The 18338-nt window shown below is 55.7% G+C and overlaps 1 protein-coding gene across 3 annotated transcripts in view; it reads right to left on the minus strand.

Moving 5' to 3' along the window:
• Positions 1–264: 264 nt before the first annotated feature.
• Glt1d1 (glycosyltransferase 1 domain containing 1) overlaps positions 265–18338 on the minus strand; it is a 70297-nt gene continuing 52223 nt past the window's right edge. For 2 of the 3 annotated variants that reach the window (XM_076866409.2, XM_076866401.2), the window contains exons 9-12: positions 18027–18070; positions 16545–16665; positions 13545–13643; positions 265–1020 (exon numbers count right to left, since the gene is read on the minus strand). In XM_076866409.2, the coding sequence (XP_076722524.1) occupies positions 859–1020; positions 13545–13643; positions 16545–16665; positions 18027–18070 (426 nt within the window). In that variant the 3' untranslated portion in view covers positions 265–858. Of the gene's footprint in view, positions 1021–13544; positions 13644–16544; positions 16711–18026; positions 18071–18338 lie in introns of all 3 variants that reach the window. The other variant, XM_076866391.2, reaches the window with a different exon arrangement.

Raw genomic sequence — 18338 nt, forward strand, 5'->3', positions numbered from 1 at the left:
CCCAGCTGATGGTAAGGGATGTCCACTTGGTGGCCATGATGTCAGTGCTTAGCGGAAGCCTTCCCAGTCTGGTCTTCCCAGCAGCTGAAGGTCAGTGGAGACTATTTCAAGAGAGGCTATGCCAACCCAGGGAGGCCACCATTACGATGACCACTGGACTTGTCCTGCTGTGCACTTGTGCTGTCCTACAGTCCCGGTCCTGCCGTGGGCTGGAGGTTCCTGACCCCATCTGACACTCAGCCTCAGCTCCCTGATGCTGGGAGGCAAAGGGCCCCAACTGGACCCAGGGACAGAGGCCTCCAATTCAGGGCCACCCAAATATTTTCCAGGCCATGTGTGGGCAGCAGCAAAGGTGGGCAGGGCCTGGAGGGCAGCGGGGCCTCTTCTAGCAACACAGTCTGCCTTCCCCTGCACCATTTCTGAAGGGTGAAAAGTTCAGGCTGTGAGCTCTGGCCGTGCTCTCCAGGGCTCACCCGCGGGTGGCTGAGGCCTGGCCCCACGGGCCTGTGAGGGCTGGGATGAGCACAGGTCACTCAGAGGAGGGGCTGGGGTCTGTACGGTGAGCACTTCAGAGGAAGCCTCTGCCATCCATGAGAAAGTCCCAAAGCTGCTGACCAAATTCTCTTGACAAGTTTCTGAAATCCCCGCCTGGCCACTGAGGTAGTCACTATGCACCTCTAGCGGCTGACCCAGGTGGACACACCTGGGCGAAGGGTCACTGGGGACCCTGCAAGTCCATGAGAGGGCCAATGGGCCCTGGCCTGGCCTACTGGGTGCCTGCCAGAGGCACGGATTGAGGTGTGGACAAAGGTGTGTGGCAGGTATGGTGGGCATGGCGGGCACGGCGGGCGCGGGCCCTCAGGCCTCCAGGGGCCCCTGCAGTTTCCCCACCAGGTGCTGGTAGGTCTCCCTCTCCGCCTGCCAGGAGTGGTGCCTCTGCACATGCGCCCGCCCCTGGGCCACGATCTCTCTCTCCAGCGCAGGATCACGGATGAGTCTCTTCGCCAGCTGCACAAACTCCTGCAGAAAAGGAAGGGGGGAGAAGGGCAGGAGCCATGGTGAGGGGGTTTCACGAAGGTGCCCACGCTGCTTTCGCTCCAGTTCTCCCTCCTGCCTGCCACCCGCCCTGCAGAAAATGACCTTCAGGAAGGACAGGAGTTAACACCAAGCATTTGGATTAAGGGAAAAAAATGTATGCTGGGCACAGAGGCACACATCTGTCATCCCAGTGACTGGGAGGCTGAGGCAGGAGGATTGCAAGTTCAACGCCAGCCTCAGCAACTTTGTGAGGTCCTGAACAACTCAGTGAGACTCCGTCTGAAAATAAAACATCAAAAGTGCTGGGCATGTGGCTCAGTGATTAAGCACTCCTGAGTTCAATCCCTAGTCCCCCCCAAAAAAGGAAGAAATGTGTACACACCTATCTGTATAAAATGTCTGCACACATGCATGTGCATACATATTACACACATGTGTGCAACACGTGCAGAGACACACGTCTACATACACCTATGCACATATCCGTGCCAAGGTGAGAGTCCCGGGAAATGCTGAAGCATGGGCTACGCTTCGTCCCTTTCTTCCCCAAACCAGCGAAACCTGCTGCTCTCCCTGAGGTCTCAGGAGCCGTGATGCCCACCTGAGCTCAGCCTGCCATACAAATGTGGCCTTCCCAGGCTCCGAGCTGCACACACTGGACACAGAACTTCCAGGCTGCTGCCCTGCTTTTGTCCCAGGCCCTGGGGGGTTCCCCTGGGCTCAGACAGTGTCTTCCCACCAAGGGTCAGTGGCACCTGGTGCAAGGGAGCTCTAATGTTCAAGGCCAGATCTGGGTTCAAATTCTGCACAGCTTCTCCCTGCTATGTGGCTTGGGCATGCTGGTTCACCTCTCTGAGTCCCACCCTGTGGCTCATCTGTGAAGAGGCACAGGACACAGGATGGGCCACACTGCCTGCATGAGGAAGGCAGGGAGAGGCAGAACCCGGGGATCCTGCGGGGCCAGGTCTGCTTTGGTTTAGGCCACACATATGCTCAGGCTTGTCACTCGTGCAGCTCACAGGCCTATGTGGGGACGAGAGGGCTCCTGTGTCCCAGCCTTCCCGTCAAAGCCCTCAGGACTCGCAGTCAGGGTTACTCTGGTGTTAAAGAGGATCCCCGCAGAGAAGGGGAAGGCTTGTTATTTATTACACTTGCATGTAAATCACCAGCACAGCTCTCGAGCCAGTAGACACAACATGCCACATGCCATATGCCACCTCCACATCTCAGTACCCACCTACAGATGAGGGGACAGCAGAGTCTCCGGCCAGGGCTCTAAGAAGACTAAACGAGTCACTCTCCTCACCCCCTGAGGCCACAGTGACTGAGATGAGCCTTCAATGCTTTGCTTCTAAAATAAATGTCCACGTAGTCTCAAAATTATTGTTAATTAAACATCGAAGGCCTCTGATAGCTAGCAAATAAACAGGAGTATAGACGAGAGCAGAATCATATTCTTGTATATGATGTCGACGCTTTATGGTAAATTTATTCTCCTCACAATAAAACACACAACAGAGTCCTTCCCACCCGGTGGTCCGAGGCAGTGGACGGGGCTTTTGCCGTGGCTGGAACACCACTTATGATGCAGCTCGTAGCTTTGATTTATCTTGGGCTGAAACCCACCCCCTGCTTATCATGGCTGCAGAATGTGAGGCCACTTTACAACAGCATCCGAACAACAGTTTCCAGGGTAAAGTTGCAATAAAATACTTTTTTTTTTTTTTTTTTTTTTTTTTTTTTAGCAAGCAAGCCTGGAAAGATGACTTTACCAGAGCAGGAGAGATCCTGGATTTGCCCCATAAAGCCCTGGAGGAGGAGGGAAGGCAGGGGAGAGGTCGGGGACAGGGGAGGCCGGCTGAGCGTGGGTGGCCCTGCCTACTCCAGGATGGGTTAACCATTCCAAAGGTGTCACCCTGACAGCAGGAGGCCCTCCAGACCCAGCCGGTGGACAGTGAGAGACTCCCTGGACTCAGACTGTCCCTTGTGTCCACTGAGGGTCTGCTTCTCCTCCCCATGAAGACAGGAGAGTGGGGGACCTCTGCCCACCCACAGTGCCAGGAGCAATGCATCCAGCTCCAAGAAAAGCTTTGGGAAAGCATCCAGCCTCCACCCCAACCCTCGGGGTGCCCTGGGGACCACCATGAGGGTGAGCACCCCACGGACAGATACTGGCCACGGCCAACACCAAAGACCAAGGAAGGTGTTGGGGTGCCATCCTAGACCATTCAGCCCCAGGCAGTTGCTCGGGACTGTCCCTGGGTGAGTGGCCATGGCCAGACCAGCCAAGAGCCACCCGTGGAGTCCAGCCCAGACGGCTCATCGTGTGGCTGTGAGATGATGAGGTGTGGTGGACCTAAGTCACCAGGCTGTGCAGTTCTTGGCTACACAAGAATCAATCAGCCCTCCTTCTTCTTAGAGGAAAATAACAAGGTTCTGTTAGATGCTGCCTCTCTGTGATGTGGTCTGGTGAGAAGCCCTGACCCCCAACTCCCAACTGTGCTGTTGTGGTCTACACGACACAGGTGACTCCAAACGACCCACCCCGTGACTGGAACATGGTGGGGCCTGAGATGTGCTTCCAACCAAGAGATGCTGGCCGAGGTCGGGGCTGCAACATCCTTGCCAGGGCTGGGCTGAGCAGGAAGGGCCCTGCCTCCACTGGCTGGGGAGAGGCTTCCTGAGCCCTTCTCAGAGCTGAGAGCAGTCCCCACCCAGCCGCCAGCAAGGGACTGGCCAACTCAGCCCTGCAATCAGAAACCAAATCCACCTTAGCCAGAGGCTCAGGCTGGAGGCAGCCTGGGGACGGCTTTGTGAGATAAGACATCCTGAGCAGCGAGCCCAGGCCGGCCCCAGGAGCTGAGAGAGCAGAGCAGGCAGCTGCAGCCATCAGCCTACAGTGATCCTGTCCAGTCTGCCCAAGGTGGACGCAGCGTATTCAGGCACTGAGCTAAGAGGTCCCCACCTGCCTCTGGGAAATGCTGCCTGGTTCTAAGAAGACACTGGGGACACTGTGCCCCTTACCTCTGGTGCATTCAGGCTGCCCCGATTGGCCAGTCTCCCCACTGGAGGAGGAGGCCACACTGTGAAGGCCAGGCTGGGACACTCAGAGACAGACTAGGCTGACATGAGACATCAGGCTGGCTGCCCATCTAATGCAGAATGCCTCATGGAATAGACCAAGGCACTTCATAGGAGCAGAAAACCTGCACGGAGAGGTTGACTCCTGTGGGTCACCAAAGCTCCAGTGTGGAGCTCGCCCCAGAGCCGATTCACTGACTGACAGGTGCTTACTGAGACCAGAGGCTGTATAATGACCACGCCTGAAATTCACTTATAAAAATCAGCTATAAGCAGTCAAGATGCACAAACTGGAACAACTACAATCAAAACTGAACATGGAAATTCTAGCTCTGAAGAGAGAAAGCTGTGGACACTGTTCCAGATCAGCACTGGGAACCCAACTGGCCCCAAGAACACAGGTGAAGAGGCCCACCTGCTGAGTGGACATGGGCCTGGCTTCTGGCCGGTTACCCTGGCTTTTTGCCAAGAAAAGTCTAAATTCTGGATATTTATGAAAAGTACCCCATGTCAAATTCAGCAAGTAATTCAAATTAAAAGACACACCAGACCCAATAAAAGCCAAGTGTGGGCCACAAGGAGCCCTGGTGTGCAAACCCTGGCTCAGGTAACACAAGTGCCAGGTTGGAAACCATGCAGAAATAACCACCCAATTGGGACCTGACCTTCCTGAGCAGTCCTCGGCTGCTAGTGGGTAAATTCCTCACCAAACCCTGTCCCCCAGCCTTCGCCAGGATCCGGGGAGGACAAACAGGACGGTTTCACACAGAGTAATCAGAGGCTTAGTCAGTGGCCTGGGTTTCTAAGCTCTGTGCACCCCCCAACCCAGCCCCCATGTTCTGACTGGGCAGGTGGGGGGGTGGTCCTGAACACTTGTGCTGAGAGCCACCCCCAGCCATCCTGAGCAGGTCACCCAGGCAGCAGATGACCTATCTTATTTCCCAAAAATTATTTGGCCATAAAAATAGCTTTATTTTTGGAAACTGCATGTGATGAGACTCCAAGAATTGGCTCTCTAGGAGAAGGACATGTTTTTGCCTGAACCACTTTTCCGGTACCTAACACCATCCTCTTGGTCACGTTTATGGCACTGACCAAATAGCCACCATTAACAGCAACCAGGAGTGGAGAGAACACATCTGATTCCCAACTGTCAGAGTGCCTGGGCCGTTCCCACAAGGACTCCATGTGGCCATCCCCTGGATGATTCAGCATAAGCCTCCCAGTCTTCTCTCAGGGGGCAGCAGTAATGGGCAGGTTGGGGACAGCTGATGTTTGGTGACCCCCATACCATGGTTACATCAAAACAGCTGCTAGGGTCCCTGTAGGTGGCTGAGTCGGAGAAGCCAGCCCGCCCCTGCATGCACTGTCTCTCTGGCCCCAACTGCAAGGTGGAGTCTGAGAAGTGGGAGGCTCTGGACCCACCAGGTCGTCCCTGTGGCTCTCCCACTGCGTACCCCATGCCTGACCACTGGGGAGGCTGCAGTGGGCCCTGCCTGCTCACACTGAGCCGGAAACTTCCGGGCTCAGGCCCTTCATTTGAGAATGCTGAGCTTGTATCCGACAGGGCATCACACAGCCCTGGTGCCTGGACGGTTCAGTAGCAGGAGTGATGGATGTGCAGGATCCTGGCTGCTTAGAGGAGGCAAGGAGGCAGGAAAGGAGCCCTGGGGAGAGGACTAGTCTGCTTCACTCACTGTCCGCCTTGGTGTAGCCAAGCTTCTTAGCACTTCTCTAACCGAGACCACAGGCCTTGTGCGGGGAGAGTGTCCAGCCAGAACCTAGTAACGACAACCAGCCACTGCGGGGCCCTGCACCTGTGTGACCATGTGCTGGAGGCAGATGTGGGCATCTGCAGGGTGTGGTGTGTACGCGCCTCTCCCGCTCCATCTCTAGCAGGCTCCAGGGCAGCCCCAGGACAGCTGTTTGCATTGCTGAACCCAATGCATGGGCAGTCCCTGGAAGTCCCACACATGGTCACACCAGTTCGGCCAGAGTCGTGCCAGTGAGCACTGGCCCCAGAGGCACTAAAATCAAACGAAGCTGGAACACCCTCCAACCTCTGCCGCTCAGTGGTGGAACCAGGGGCCAGAGGGTACACTAAACAGGACAGTTCTGCCTCTGTGCTTGTCATGCGCTCCCGTTCCAGATGTGCCAGCCGTGATATCCCTGGTGCTGCTCCAGAGTGCTCAGGCAGGAAGGGGACAGGTGGGGAGGGAAGAGGAGAGGGTGAGGAGGTGGCAGGGTCGAAGCAGGGGGAGGGAGGCCTGCAGTGGGAGTCCTGGGGAGTGGCAGGGGAAAGAACAGAGGCAGAGGGGCTGGGCCAAGTGGTGGTGGCCACCCTGCCCGGGGAGGTTCCTGAGGGGCGTCTCCCTGCTGTAAGGCCAAGGGAGGTGGTCACAGCCCACAGGCCAGCACAGAGCCACCCGCAGCCCCTATCCTGCTGCTGGCCACCAGTCTTGCTCACAGCAATGTCTACAAAGCCCCCGATGGATGGACGGCACAAGGAACTCTCACTCTCCCTGACATAGCCACCAGCTGTGCTCCCAGGTCACACTCACAGGGTATCATGGCTCGACGGCCACCCTAACGTTCTGTGAGCCTCCTAATGGTCATGAGCTTACTTCACCTGTCTGCTCACACTGTCTGGCCGCCCTCTGCCTCAGACTTCCAGAGAACCTGCCCACAGGCTGAGCGTGACGCCCTCAGGTGGGCTGGTAGGGGGGAAATGAGGACAGCAACTGCCTCTGTAGAGGTAAGAGGGGCGGCTCTTCCAGCCCAGCTCTGAGGAGGGGCTTGGCTCCCAAGGAGGAGAGGGGAGGAGGGCAGGGTACCCACTGGGAGGATGAGGAAGGGGAGGAGGAATAGGGAGGGGGTGGGCTGAGGAAGGAAGAGCTCCCCATTTCTGCTGACAGTCTAAGTACCAGTGAGGTCCCCTCCGGGGTCCTGGCCTCATCTAGCACAGGCGCCTGTGATCAGAATGCAACTTCAAACAGAGCTGGTCAGGCATGGTGACCAGACCCCACAGGGGCCAGGGGCAAAATGCCTGCTGCCATCCGCTCCTTTGAAAAGCAAGCAGTTAAGCTGCGTCTGTGTGCACACCGCGTGGCCACCACCAAGCTCAGCAACAGCCCTGCTGTCCACAGGGTGGCTTTGACACCCAGGCGCCATCGCCTCCTCCTGGCATTGGGACAGCTGCACAGGATCTGCCAGAATCCCCGCCCCGGGACAGTGAGCAAGGGCCTGCCCTCAGGAGCCCAGATCTGCCAGGAGGCGGGGCCCAGGGAGAAGCATGAACACAGTCTCAAACGGTCACAGTGGGCGAGCAAACACAGTACAAAGGACGAGGAACAGGGTGGGGCCCCGCTGCAATCGGGCCAAGAGGGAGCCAGCTTGGGGACCACAGGGCACTATAGCTGAGGTCCTGGGCAGAGGAGGGAGAAGCAGGGCCATATGGGAGCCCATCTAGGAGGCCCACTGCCTCCTCAATGCCCTGGAAAGCCCAGTGGATACAGCGCCTTCGGCTGCTGGGGACCCTGCATGGGCTGGGATGGAGGAGGCTGCTGAAAGAGCCCAGATCAGACTGGGCAGTGCCTTGGAGTGGGGGGTAGGGACACTGGAGAGATAGAGTCCACTTTATTTTGGAGACAAAACCGGCAAGAAGTGGGACCAGAGGGAAAGAGGCAGGTGGAGGGTGGGAGGCCCTGGGCAGTATACCCAGGGCTGCTGGCCGCCCCCACTGTCTCCAGCAGCATCACCCTGGCTGCAGCCCGGGGTGTCCTCTCAAGCCGCCTGCCCAACTTCCTCAAGTGCTAGCAGTTGAGGTGCTTCTTTCTGAGGTCCAGGAGTCAGGGCAAGCCTGCTGGGCTGGTCCACAGGCAGCTCATGGGACTGTGATTCCAGCAGGTGGAAAGAGAGGTAGTCCCGCTGGCCTGGGTGTGCTTGGGGGCTACTGAGGGACCTGTGGAGCTTTTTGGGTCACTCTGGGTCTCACCCAGCTGCTCCCCAAGTCACAGGTCCAGCTGAATGCACTGGCCACGCTCAGAGCAGGGGCTCAGTCAGGCTGGGGGAGCTGCCCTGCAGCCCCAGAGTGGGGAGGGGGCGGAGGCCCCAGTGTCCTCAGTGGGAGGAACACACTTCCTCTCTCCCTCAAAGTCAAGAGCACTGCAGAGGAGCAGGGTTCCCCTGCCCCACCCGGAGGGCCAGGGCCACATGCAGCTCCAGGCCTGGTACTGGCCACACAGGGCCAGGCCCATGCTCAACTCACAGTGGGGCGCAGCCTCCCTTCACTGGGGCAAGAGCCCCACCTGGTGGCTCAGCCCTGTTACAGCTTCGCCTCAAGGACCATCAGAGGGACAAGCAAAAGACAGGGACTTAGAAAGGACAAGTCCCTTCTCCTGAGAATGAAGACAAGCAAGCAGTGAGAGGATCCGCTTTGAGGACTCTTGGGTGGAAAAGTGCCACCTCTCCTACCCAAAGGAGAGGGGAGGAGGAGGGAGGCAGAGAACAGGGGAGAGAGAGACAGAGAGAGAAGCGCGTGATAGGGGAAGGAGGAGGCAGGGCCATACAGAGAAACCGAGGAAGAGACTGAGGAATGGACTCAGGAAGAGGCAGAAGGAAAGGGAGAGGCTGAGGCCGAGCCGCAGAGGGCAGGCAGGGTGGGGACGGTGGCTGCTCCAGGTGGCCGAGTGCGGCTCTGGAATCAGACTCCTGGGGGTTGGGCTGGGCGGGCGGCTCTAAGACAGTGGCCCAGGGCTCGGGACTTGCCCTCTCTGGCTGTCGTGAAGGCAAGGCAGCATGCTGGCGAGGGGCCAGTACACAGGAAGGCCAGCTGCGGCCCCTGCCAGCCGGCCCTGAAGCCCCTCTGTGCGACACTGCAGCTGCAGCTCATCACCGGCCAGGGCCTCTGAACACCTGGGAGGTGGCCTGTGTGCCAGAGGAAGGGCACTCTTCCTCATTATTTTTAACAGATTTAAAATTTTAAACCTGTACTTATTCAGTTACTCAAAAATTTTATGCATTTGGAACAACCTGGAGAGGCAAATCTATTTTTTAGGCATAGATCCTCCCGAGCTAGATGCAGACCAAGTTTTCAATAAGAACCTAATCTCCAAATTGAGCTGTGCTGGAGTGCCAAGCACGCACAGCACTGCAGAGGCTTAGTAGGAACAAAGAACGCGGGTACTAATAGTGTTGATGTCACTTCTAGCTGGGATGATGCAAGTTCAAATAGGCTGAGTTAAATCAAGTGTATTACGAAAATAGAATTCTTCTATTTCTTTATTTTTTCTTAAGTATGGCTACTATAAAAACGTGACTGGTGTCCTTGGCTGCCCTCTTGTCCACTGGACGGGACCATTCACGCCACTGGCCCAGCACCTGATTGCACACTCCAGGCAGGCTCCCCACCCGAGGGTCAAGTCCAGCTGCCCTTTCCACTCTCAAGCTTGCTGGGTTTACCCAAGAAGCAATATGGCTATCGGATTTGCAAATCCATGCAAACGCGTTTTGGATTAACTTCCAGCGTGGGCCACGTTGTCCAGAGCTTCCTTTTAGGTTTCAGTGCAGATGCTGTCCACATCTGGGAGGCCACCACATCCAGGTTTTACCCTGATGAGGTCCCATCAGGTCCAGGCACTGGAAGGGTGCCTCCTTATCAGCGCAGCATTTAACTTCTGAGAATTACATGTTAGCTTAAGAGTTAACAGACGCAAGAAGGAAGTCCTATGTTATGTAATGTTGGTTGACCTCCACCCAGTCCCCCAGGGACACTGTAATATGAACGTGACATGGGACATTCTCGGGCTGGCGCCTGCCTCTCATAAAACACAGCCTAGATGTTCTGACTGCACTGAGCACAGGCTGGCCATGTCCCCTGCTGCTCAGCACCAGGCTCAACTGTGCTGCAGAAGATGGCCTCTGGTCCCTGTGGTTCCCCTCAAGGAAAGGATGAGCCTCCACAGCATGTGTTTCCTGTTATCCCTGCAAGACAGGTCATAGTCTCCATCTTCCAGATGAGGGGACGAGCACAGGATAAAAAGGGCTTCAGGGATCATTCAGATCTCAAGCAGGAAACTCCAGACCTGAGGCCGGCTCAGCCTGGTGGAGAGTTGAGGCTATCTGTCCAACATGCCTCACGTTTTCCAAACACTGAGCGACTGACTGTCAACGCCATTACTGTTTAAAGGAAAAAGACATTATCTCTACTAAAATCTCACATCACGGAGAGCAGTAAGGACAGTGGCTGGGACACGGCAGGCACGTACTCCATGAACGTCAGTCTCTGCTTCATGACTATCCCCAGTTTTTCTACTCTTGTCTAAAACACAAACAGAATATCCCTGTAAAATAAGCTTGAGCTACCCATCTAGGTTCTGGCCCAGAGAATATGGATTCACAGTTTCTATTAAATGTCAAATGGATTTTAATTTTGAAGCTATTTTAAAAAAAAAAACACAGGGAAATAGTGCAACTCTTTTCTTTTAAAAGGCAAAATCACAGGATTGTTGCAGTAATGGAAAATCGATGTTGAATAGGTTTGGAAGACTTAACTCATACTGAAGTTTTCCAGGGGTGAGGGGTGTAAAATAGAGACCATTCTATTCTTGCCACACTTGATTTTGTCTAACCATCAATTGTTTTAAATTTTTTTTAGTTTCCATGGAGCGCCCAAAGCCCACTTCCCTCCCTCCTGATTCCCTTTATCTTCATGCCAATAGCTGCCAGCCAGGGGGGCTCTTGGGTTCTGGCTGGAACAGGTCACTGTTAACACACTGTGTGCCAGGTCCTGCACTGGTGCTGGCCTGGAGAGGCAGACCCAGAACACCCTGAAGGGGCACCTTCCCCCACGGTGCAGGTGCAGAAGGAGCCCTGGGGGCTGCAGAAGGGAGAGCGGGGGAGGCCCTGGAGGGCAGAGTGGCAGGCAGGGCTGCCCAGGGCAGCTTGCTGACCTCCGCCAAACGTGTGGACATTCTCCAAGGGCAGCAGGACACCTAAGGGCACCCCAGGCAGGAACACCCTCCATCTGCACCTCTCAGCTTTAGGTAGTTGACTCCCCTCCCGACACAGCTCACACTCAGATCTCGGGCAGTTCCTAGAGCATGCAAGGGTCCAGAGGGGCTTCAGGGGAAAGGAAATATGTGGCTTGTCTCCAGCAGGGCCCCGTGGGACCCCCAGTGATCTCCCTCACCTCCAGGGAGGCCCGTGTTCTTCCTTGAAGCTCTTTCTGGGGTCCCGCACGGTCACCGTCCTTTCTTGGCGTCCAGCCCTATAGGCAGGACCACATTCTTCCTTGCTTGTAGCCTGCTGCCCTGGCATGACACACGCTGTTCCCAGGCCTGCCTCCTGGGCCCCTTCTCCAGCACAGCGGGACAAGCTGATGCCAAGGAGGGCTTCACACGACGTGCACTTGTGGTCTCGAGGTTTCCGAAAGTTAAGATACAGCCGTGGCTGAGAGAGCCTCAGCTCCTGGCCTCACGGGACTGAAACCAAGGAGTTGGCTCCATCCCTGGAGGAGCGGGGGCCCTCGAGCCCACAGGCTGTAGGCAGGGTGCAGCTCCTGGCTGTGGGACGGACAAGCTTGTTCTTGCTGGCTATCGACTGGGAGCTGCTCCTGGCTCCTAGAGGCTGCCCAGGGCTCCTCTCCATGGGCTCTCACAGGCCCTGGCCCTCCCAGTCCCTCCCAACTCCTGCTCTGACCTCTAGACCTGCATTTAGAGGTGAGTCTCCTTTATATTCTTGATCAAGGCATAAAAGCTAAAGTGGAACCTGTAACTCTAGATTTAGCAAGAGTCTAAAGAGCATGTATGGCTGTATATGTTACTATTTATATTATACAAATTATATATATTTATAATTATATATACAAAGCACTCACCAGCAGCCCTCACAAGGCCCAGCCTCTCCAGGGCCACTGCCTCCTGCCCCTGCTCCACCCGGCTTCCACTTAGGAGCCTTTAAAGTGGCACTATAGAGGAAATGAGCACTGTTATTTTGGAAGATGGGGGTGGTCATTTTGCCAGCGTGCAGTGCTGGGCCTTGGCTGGTTTCGGGAGAACTGGGCTGCAGTCAAAAGCAGCGAGCCTGTGTCTGCAGCGCGGACAGGCGAGCGCAGGCCACACTCCACCCCTGACCGGCCCCTAGTTGTTACCGCTGAGAGAGAGGAACCCAGCACACTCGTGCCTGTCAGGCAGGCCAGGACCCCCTACCTGCTGTGTCCCCATTCCCGAACACAGCCATGTTGTCCCCTCCGCTAGGCACCAGAGGGCTCCTGGCCCTGCAACCCTTTAGCCCTGAAGCTCATTGGCTGCCAGTTTGTGCTGGAGCCTGTGACCCTGCAGGCTGGGGGCAAGAAGCGGGACCTGGGGACAAGAGCTGGTGTTAGGGAAAGGGACAGCTATCTGGGACCAGACCCTGTGACAGGACACTTGGAAAAACGAATTTCCTTAAGTTATTGTCACTTCTAGAATAAATCCTGTTTTTCTGAAACTAGCACGTGCTTTGACAGTCAGGAGCAGCACCTGGTTTTTAAAAGCACAGACGTAAAGAACGAAGCTTGCATCCATTTCCCCCCAGACGGTAAAGCCCTCCCTTGCCCCCATGCCCAAGCCTGCCAGGTTCTGAACCCGTGCCAGGCCCCACGTGTCACCTCCCTGGGCCCTGCCACAACTCTAAGAGGCAGGCATTGTCCTCCACTTCACTGGTCCCAAAGAGAAAGTGATTCTTGGAGACTTGGGCCACGCGGCCAGAGTCCCAGGCCTGCACAGGAACCCAGAGTTGGCGGGCAGGCGACACTCCAGGGCTTACCAGCAGACCTAGCAGCAGCACTTGACCCGGGCAACGCCCTCACACACCTGCCGGGCGGCGGGACATGCCTGCACCCCAGCAGTCACAGGACATCCCACTGTGCCCTCCGTCGACTGCACGGCTTGGCTTTGTTTTCCGGTGCATATGTGTGTGTGATCACACGTGTAAGCATACATGTTTTTGAGCAAGGGTGTAAGCACCCTGCCTGCCTTTACCTTTGTTTCAAGGGACTAAAAGTGAGGGTACCCGGCCACCTTCTGAAAGCCATGGGGCTCCACCGATACGAGATGCCTGAAGAGTGTCCAGCTGAAGAGTGCCCAGCTCAGTACCACAGAAACAGGAGCACTGAGAGTGAGCTGGCCTGCACAAGCCCGGTCTAGCCGCTTGGTGGCTGAGCCAGAAATGGAACCCAGTGGGCCCACTGCTTGAGCCTCCCTTATTCCCTCCAGTCACGTCCCTGCAGCTGCTCCAGTGGAAACAGGAGAAGCCATGTTGCACACAGGGCCCCTCCTGACCATGCCAGGGACACCGAGCTCCTGCAGACACAGAATCAAGAGCCATTCTCCACAAACATGCGTGGAAACTGTGCAGAGCCGATCGACACAAGGCAATGGCTTTACCTGGGGATCGGCGAACAGCAGTCCAGTGACTCCGTGCTTCACCAGGGCGGCATTCCCAGGGATGTTCCTGGCCAACACAGGGACCTCCAGATCCATCGCCTGGGGACACAGGAGGAGACACAGGGCAAGGTCATCTTGAGAATTAGGTGGTTGAGGGAGAGTAACTTCTCAGGTTAGCCAAGCCGCTGGCCATGGGCACAGTATGGACCTGCCTGCCAAAAAGACACCCCACTGCAGCCTGCTTTCAAACTACATCTAAACTTTAGCTGCCTGCTTTCAGAAGCCCTGGGAAATGGCACGCTGTTACAATCACATCTGACACAATCACTATTCCAACGTCACAGAGCCAGCTAGGAGTTAGAGACAGTAAATGGCTAAGTCCTGGTGCCAGGGACTTGACTCTGGACAAACACGTGAGTCGTGACAGACACGTCCAACACCTCTTTGCCTCTGAACCCACCTGGGTCCAGTTTCCCTAGAGCTCTCCCACCTCACAGGTGGATGGAGGCTTCACATCAGCCCTTCTGAACCCTCTGCTGCAGTCACCTCTTTCAGCAGTATGGCTGCTGCTCGCAGAGAGACTGCCTGTACTTCAGGGCCAGTCCAAGGAAACTCAGTTACTAGGGCTGCCTGGGAATAAAGGAAGCCCAAGTACAGAGGGGCAGATGTGGCACCCGTGTGGATGAATGGCTGAACTTGTGGGCAGCTCCGGTGCCATCCCTAGTCCCTCGACAGGTTGCACTGAGCCAATGATCATGGCTTGGTCTGAGCACACCACTGACACATGCTCAGCATGTCGGATCTTACATCACTGAGCTTCGAGAGCCTCTCCTGGGTATGCAGGGGCATTTGGGGTGTAATTCTTTGATGCAAGAACTACCCAGTGCCTTGAAAAATACCCCTCTTCCCACAGCTCCCTGCACCCTAAACACGTGCCAGTTACATAAACCTAGCTGTGACCACTCAAGAGACCCATCACTTTCCAAAGTGGGCAGGGCATAATCCTGCCACACATGTACACACGAACATTCGCACTTTGAGACCTGTCAGTCAAATTGCCACAGCCACAGTTGTCTTGGAGACGTTGCTGGGGGGTCTTCCCTCACTAGGGCCTGCAGGCTCAAAGTCAGGGGTTGAGCCCTTGCTGCCTCTGGCTGTGGAACTGAGCCTCCCTCCCTCCTCCCAGGTGGCAAACTGTGCTGGACAGTAGAGAGAGAGAGAAGGGGGCAGACACAGAGAAGAAGCGGTGTGTGAATTAGGAAGACAGGGATAGAAAATGGTTCTTGGTGTTCTTTTAACGCAATTCTACATAGAACTCGGGACTCGACTCAACTCAAACTTGGAAGGAGCTATGGTTTCAGGACTATTCACCCTGCTGCTGTGCACCCAGCCCACTGTCGGGGAGGAACGTGCTTTAGCAAGTGGCACTCTCACATGCTTCCATGGGGAAGTGAGCAGATTCTGACAGGTCAAAGATCACTTCCTTCAGATGCAACATGCCCACTCGGTGATGAGCCGCTGGGCTACTTGAATTGTCCCTAATGAAGCGCACCCCTATTCAGCCTCCACAATCAGTTCCATTCAGAACCCTTCGTCCAAAGGTTATTTTGGACTTTTCAAAAGGAACACAACATCAACATTTTAAGGCAGGCAGAATTGCCAACAGCTGCCTTTCCTTTGAAGTAAACGAGGTTTGACAGCAATTCATCTGCGATGAAGTGCTGTGTGTGCTAGTTATAAAATCATTCCCCGGCTCCGCTTTACCTTTTCTTAAGAAGTTGAAAAAAGTGTGTATTTCCATACAAAGGAGCGACTCAGCAGCCGCTGTAAGGGTGCATTCTAAGAATGTACATATTCAGAGCTAAAAGGAAGGGTGGACGCTTTGTCCCCATGCTGCGGCTGAGAGCCCAGTGGTGCTGGTGTGATCACCAAGCACAGACCTGGGCGTGGACACCTGGCGGGAGAGAAGCCACTGCAGGTTCTCACTCTGTGCTCTCAAAGCCTCCCAGTGCCGATTCCTGGCCTCAGTGCTTAGCTTCTACTGGCTCCCGAGTGTTTCTTCCCAAATGATGCCACATTAGAAGAAAACATTAACTCTAATCATTTCTTAAATTTAGGGAGAGTATTTTCTTGTCCTACTTTATCATGTTGTCTGAAACCCTAACTTTGAAAATCGTACCTTTTGTCAGTGAGTTTGGTGCAGGCAAAAGCACGTGCACTATTGACAGGACACTAAGACCGTGGCCGGCTGTGGGATCACACAGGAGCACACCCTGCACGGTCCCTGGATGTGGGGAACCAGCCTCGGCACCAGAGAAGGGAAAGCCCATGTGAGCCATCTTGGGGACTCAGTGAAACAGTTAAGCCGCTCTAGTCATATACCCTTTCCTAGAAAGCTCTCCGGTAACAAGGGATGCTTTAGGGGTCAGGTTACAAAGCAGACACCAGGCTGATGCCCTCTCACAGAGCACGCACTGCCCAGCAGAGCCCACCAGGACTTCCCGAGCAAAGCCCTCCTGCGGTGGCCTCGGCCCTGCAAATACAGGCGGCTCTGGCCGCTGCCTGCAGAGCTGTGCTGAAGATGCACATGTGGCCATGTTGTGTCCCCAACACTACACAGAGGACAGAGCCTCATCCACTGCACCACTGTCCCCTCCTCTGCAGGGACAGGGTACAACCCTTCTGCTCAGGACAGCGCAGCCAGAGGAGAGGTGGCGTGAAAGAGGCTGCTTGTGAACAGCTCCATGGCTTTCCTGGGAAGGGACCCAGAGGGTCCGGGGACAACACAGGCCGCATCTCTTTGTCTCTGCAGTTGGTGAGGACAGTGGCCCTGGGCAACGGGGTGACATTTTGGAGGCCCAGACTGAACTGCAAGGGGGCTTTAAACTCCCAGGTCGTGCTGCTTTCAGCTTGGGGAGTGTTACTGACAAAGACGTCACCGTCACAAGTGGGGGATGGAGGGGCCGTCTCACCCCACACTGAGCCCCCTCACACGGTTACCTCCAGAATGGCGGCCGACATGCCCTCGGAGACAGAGCTGTTCACCAGAGCGAAGCAGTTCCTCAAGGCCGCATGCAGGTCCTCCCGCTGCATCTCCCCCATCAGCCGGACCCCGGCGGCCCTGAAACAGAGCGGGAGGGGCTGCATCCAGCTGGCCCAGGAGGGGCTGCTGGCCACGGCCCCCGAGGAGGGACATGTGGGTCAACGCTGGCGGTGCTGGTGGAGGCTTTGGGAAGGGAAGGCCACCCTGGGGTGAGGAGGCACAGTGGGCCACACCCAGGTGACGAAGGGACTGAAACTCGGGCTTCCATTTGGGACCAGCTTCACTAGGGAGATACACGCTCTCGAACACAGAGAGTCAGACGGCTTTTGCCCTTTCCTGGGTAGGACCAGGAAAACAACACCTCTCTAATAATTCAACCTTTCCCCAAATGACTTTATGAACACCAGTGAGGGCAAAATGAATAGCAATAGATAGCAGAAATATTAAAAGATAATTAAATACTACAAGATAATTAAATCATTGTATATAAAAAGATAATAAGTGGGAATATTAAAAGAGAGATGTAGTGAAAGAGACACACAGCTTGTCGTCTTGGTCTGGCTGTTCTGTTTTCTGACCAATGGTCACCCCCAACCTCACATGCGGGTTGTCACCCCACAACCACCATCTTAAAGCTTCTCTCTCCCCTTCCGCACTGTGCCATCCCCCAGGGCATCTGCCTCATGAGAGGCAGACACGTCCCTGCTCTGCTGGGGACGAGCAGCACCGCAGACCTCTTTGCTGTTGGGGGGCCAGGGAGGCCAGGGAGAGAGGCTGGGGCTCTGGGCTGGAGGGAAATCCCGCCACAGGGGGTGACATAACCAGGAGACAGGTCCCTCTGGCCTATACCCTTTTCTGCCTCCCCACTGAAAGTGCAGGACACAGAGGGTGCAGTCCTGTGGCCCCCTGGTCACCTGAGAGGTGGGAGCCTCAGCCACACTGTCAGCACAGAGACAGGAGAGCAAAGGCCCTGAGGTCTCAGCCAAGTCCCCACTTTGTTCCCCGACCAGCCACTGTCAGGTTGTCTTGGTGAGCCTCTAAGCCTCAGCTTGCTGAGCCCAGGGAGCCGGGTCTCGTCCCTGGCAGACAAGTGCAACGTCTAACAGACACTTTGACATCTGCTCTCCAGGAGGCCGGAGCAGTTGCCACCTCATCCTCCAGGCGTGAGATGGGGCAGTTTCCCTGCATTCCTCCAAACTCTGATTCTCAAGGGGTCTCCCTGGCCATTCCCTAAAGACCAGTAAGTCAGGTGTCTTAGGTTCTTGGCCTATCAGCTTCCTTGCCTGGACAAGGGGGCCAAAAACAGGATCTCATAGGATCGTGGGGGGATTAAAAGGCGTGACAGCAGCAAGGTGCTTGGCGCAATGCCTGGGGGAGAGAACTGTGCCTTTCACTGGCCACTTGGGCCCTCGTGTAAAGCGCCTCTTCCCCTCCCTTACCTCTTGACCCTGGCTTTCACTTCCCTGGTGAACACGGGGTCGACCTGAAAAGAGAGAGACAGACTAATGAGTGCCGGTCCCAGAGAATCAGGTGGTGGCAACACAGCCAGACTCCACTATCCCGAAAGGAAAACAATAAAGGAAACTATGTCCTGAGTCTGTGATGAAGCAGTAAAAATGGCAGCAGAAGGGACCCCAGGAGAGGAGGGGGGCGGTTATGCATCTTCTGCAGGAGACAGCCCTCGGGTGACCTGAGGTCCTGGGAGGAGCAGCAGAGGCACCCCAAGCCCTGCAGTGAGGCTGCTTGCTACC

This window comes from Callospermophilus lateralis, chromosome 1 (genome assembly GCF_048772815.1).
Source record: "Callospermophilus lateralis isolate mCalLat2 chromosome 1, mCalLat2.hap1, whole genome shotgun sequence".
NCBI lineage: Eukaryota > Metazoa > Chordata > Mammalia > Rodentia > Sciuridae > Callospermophilus > Callospermophilus lateralis.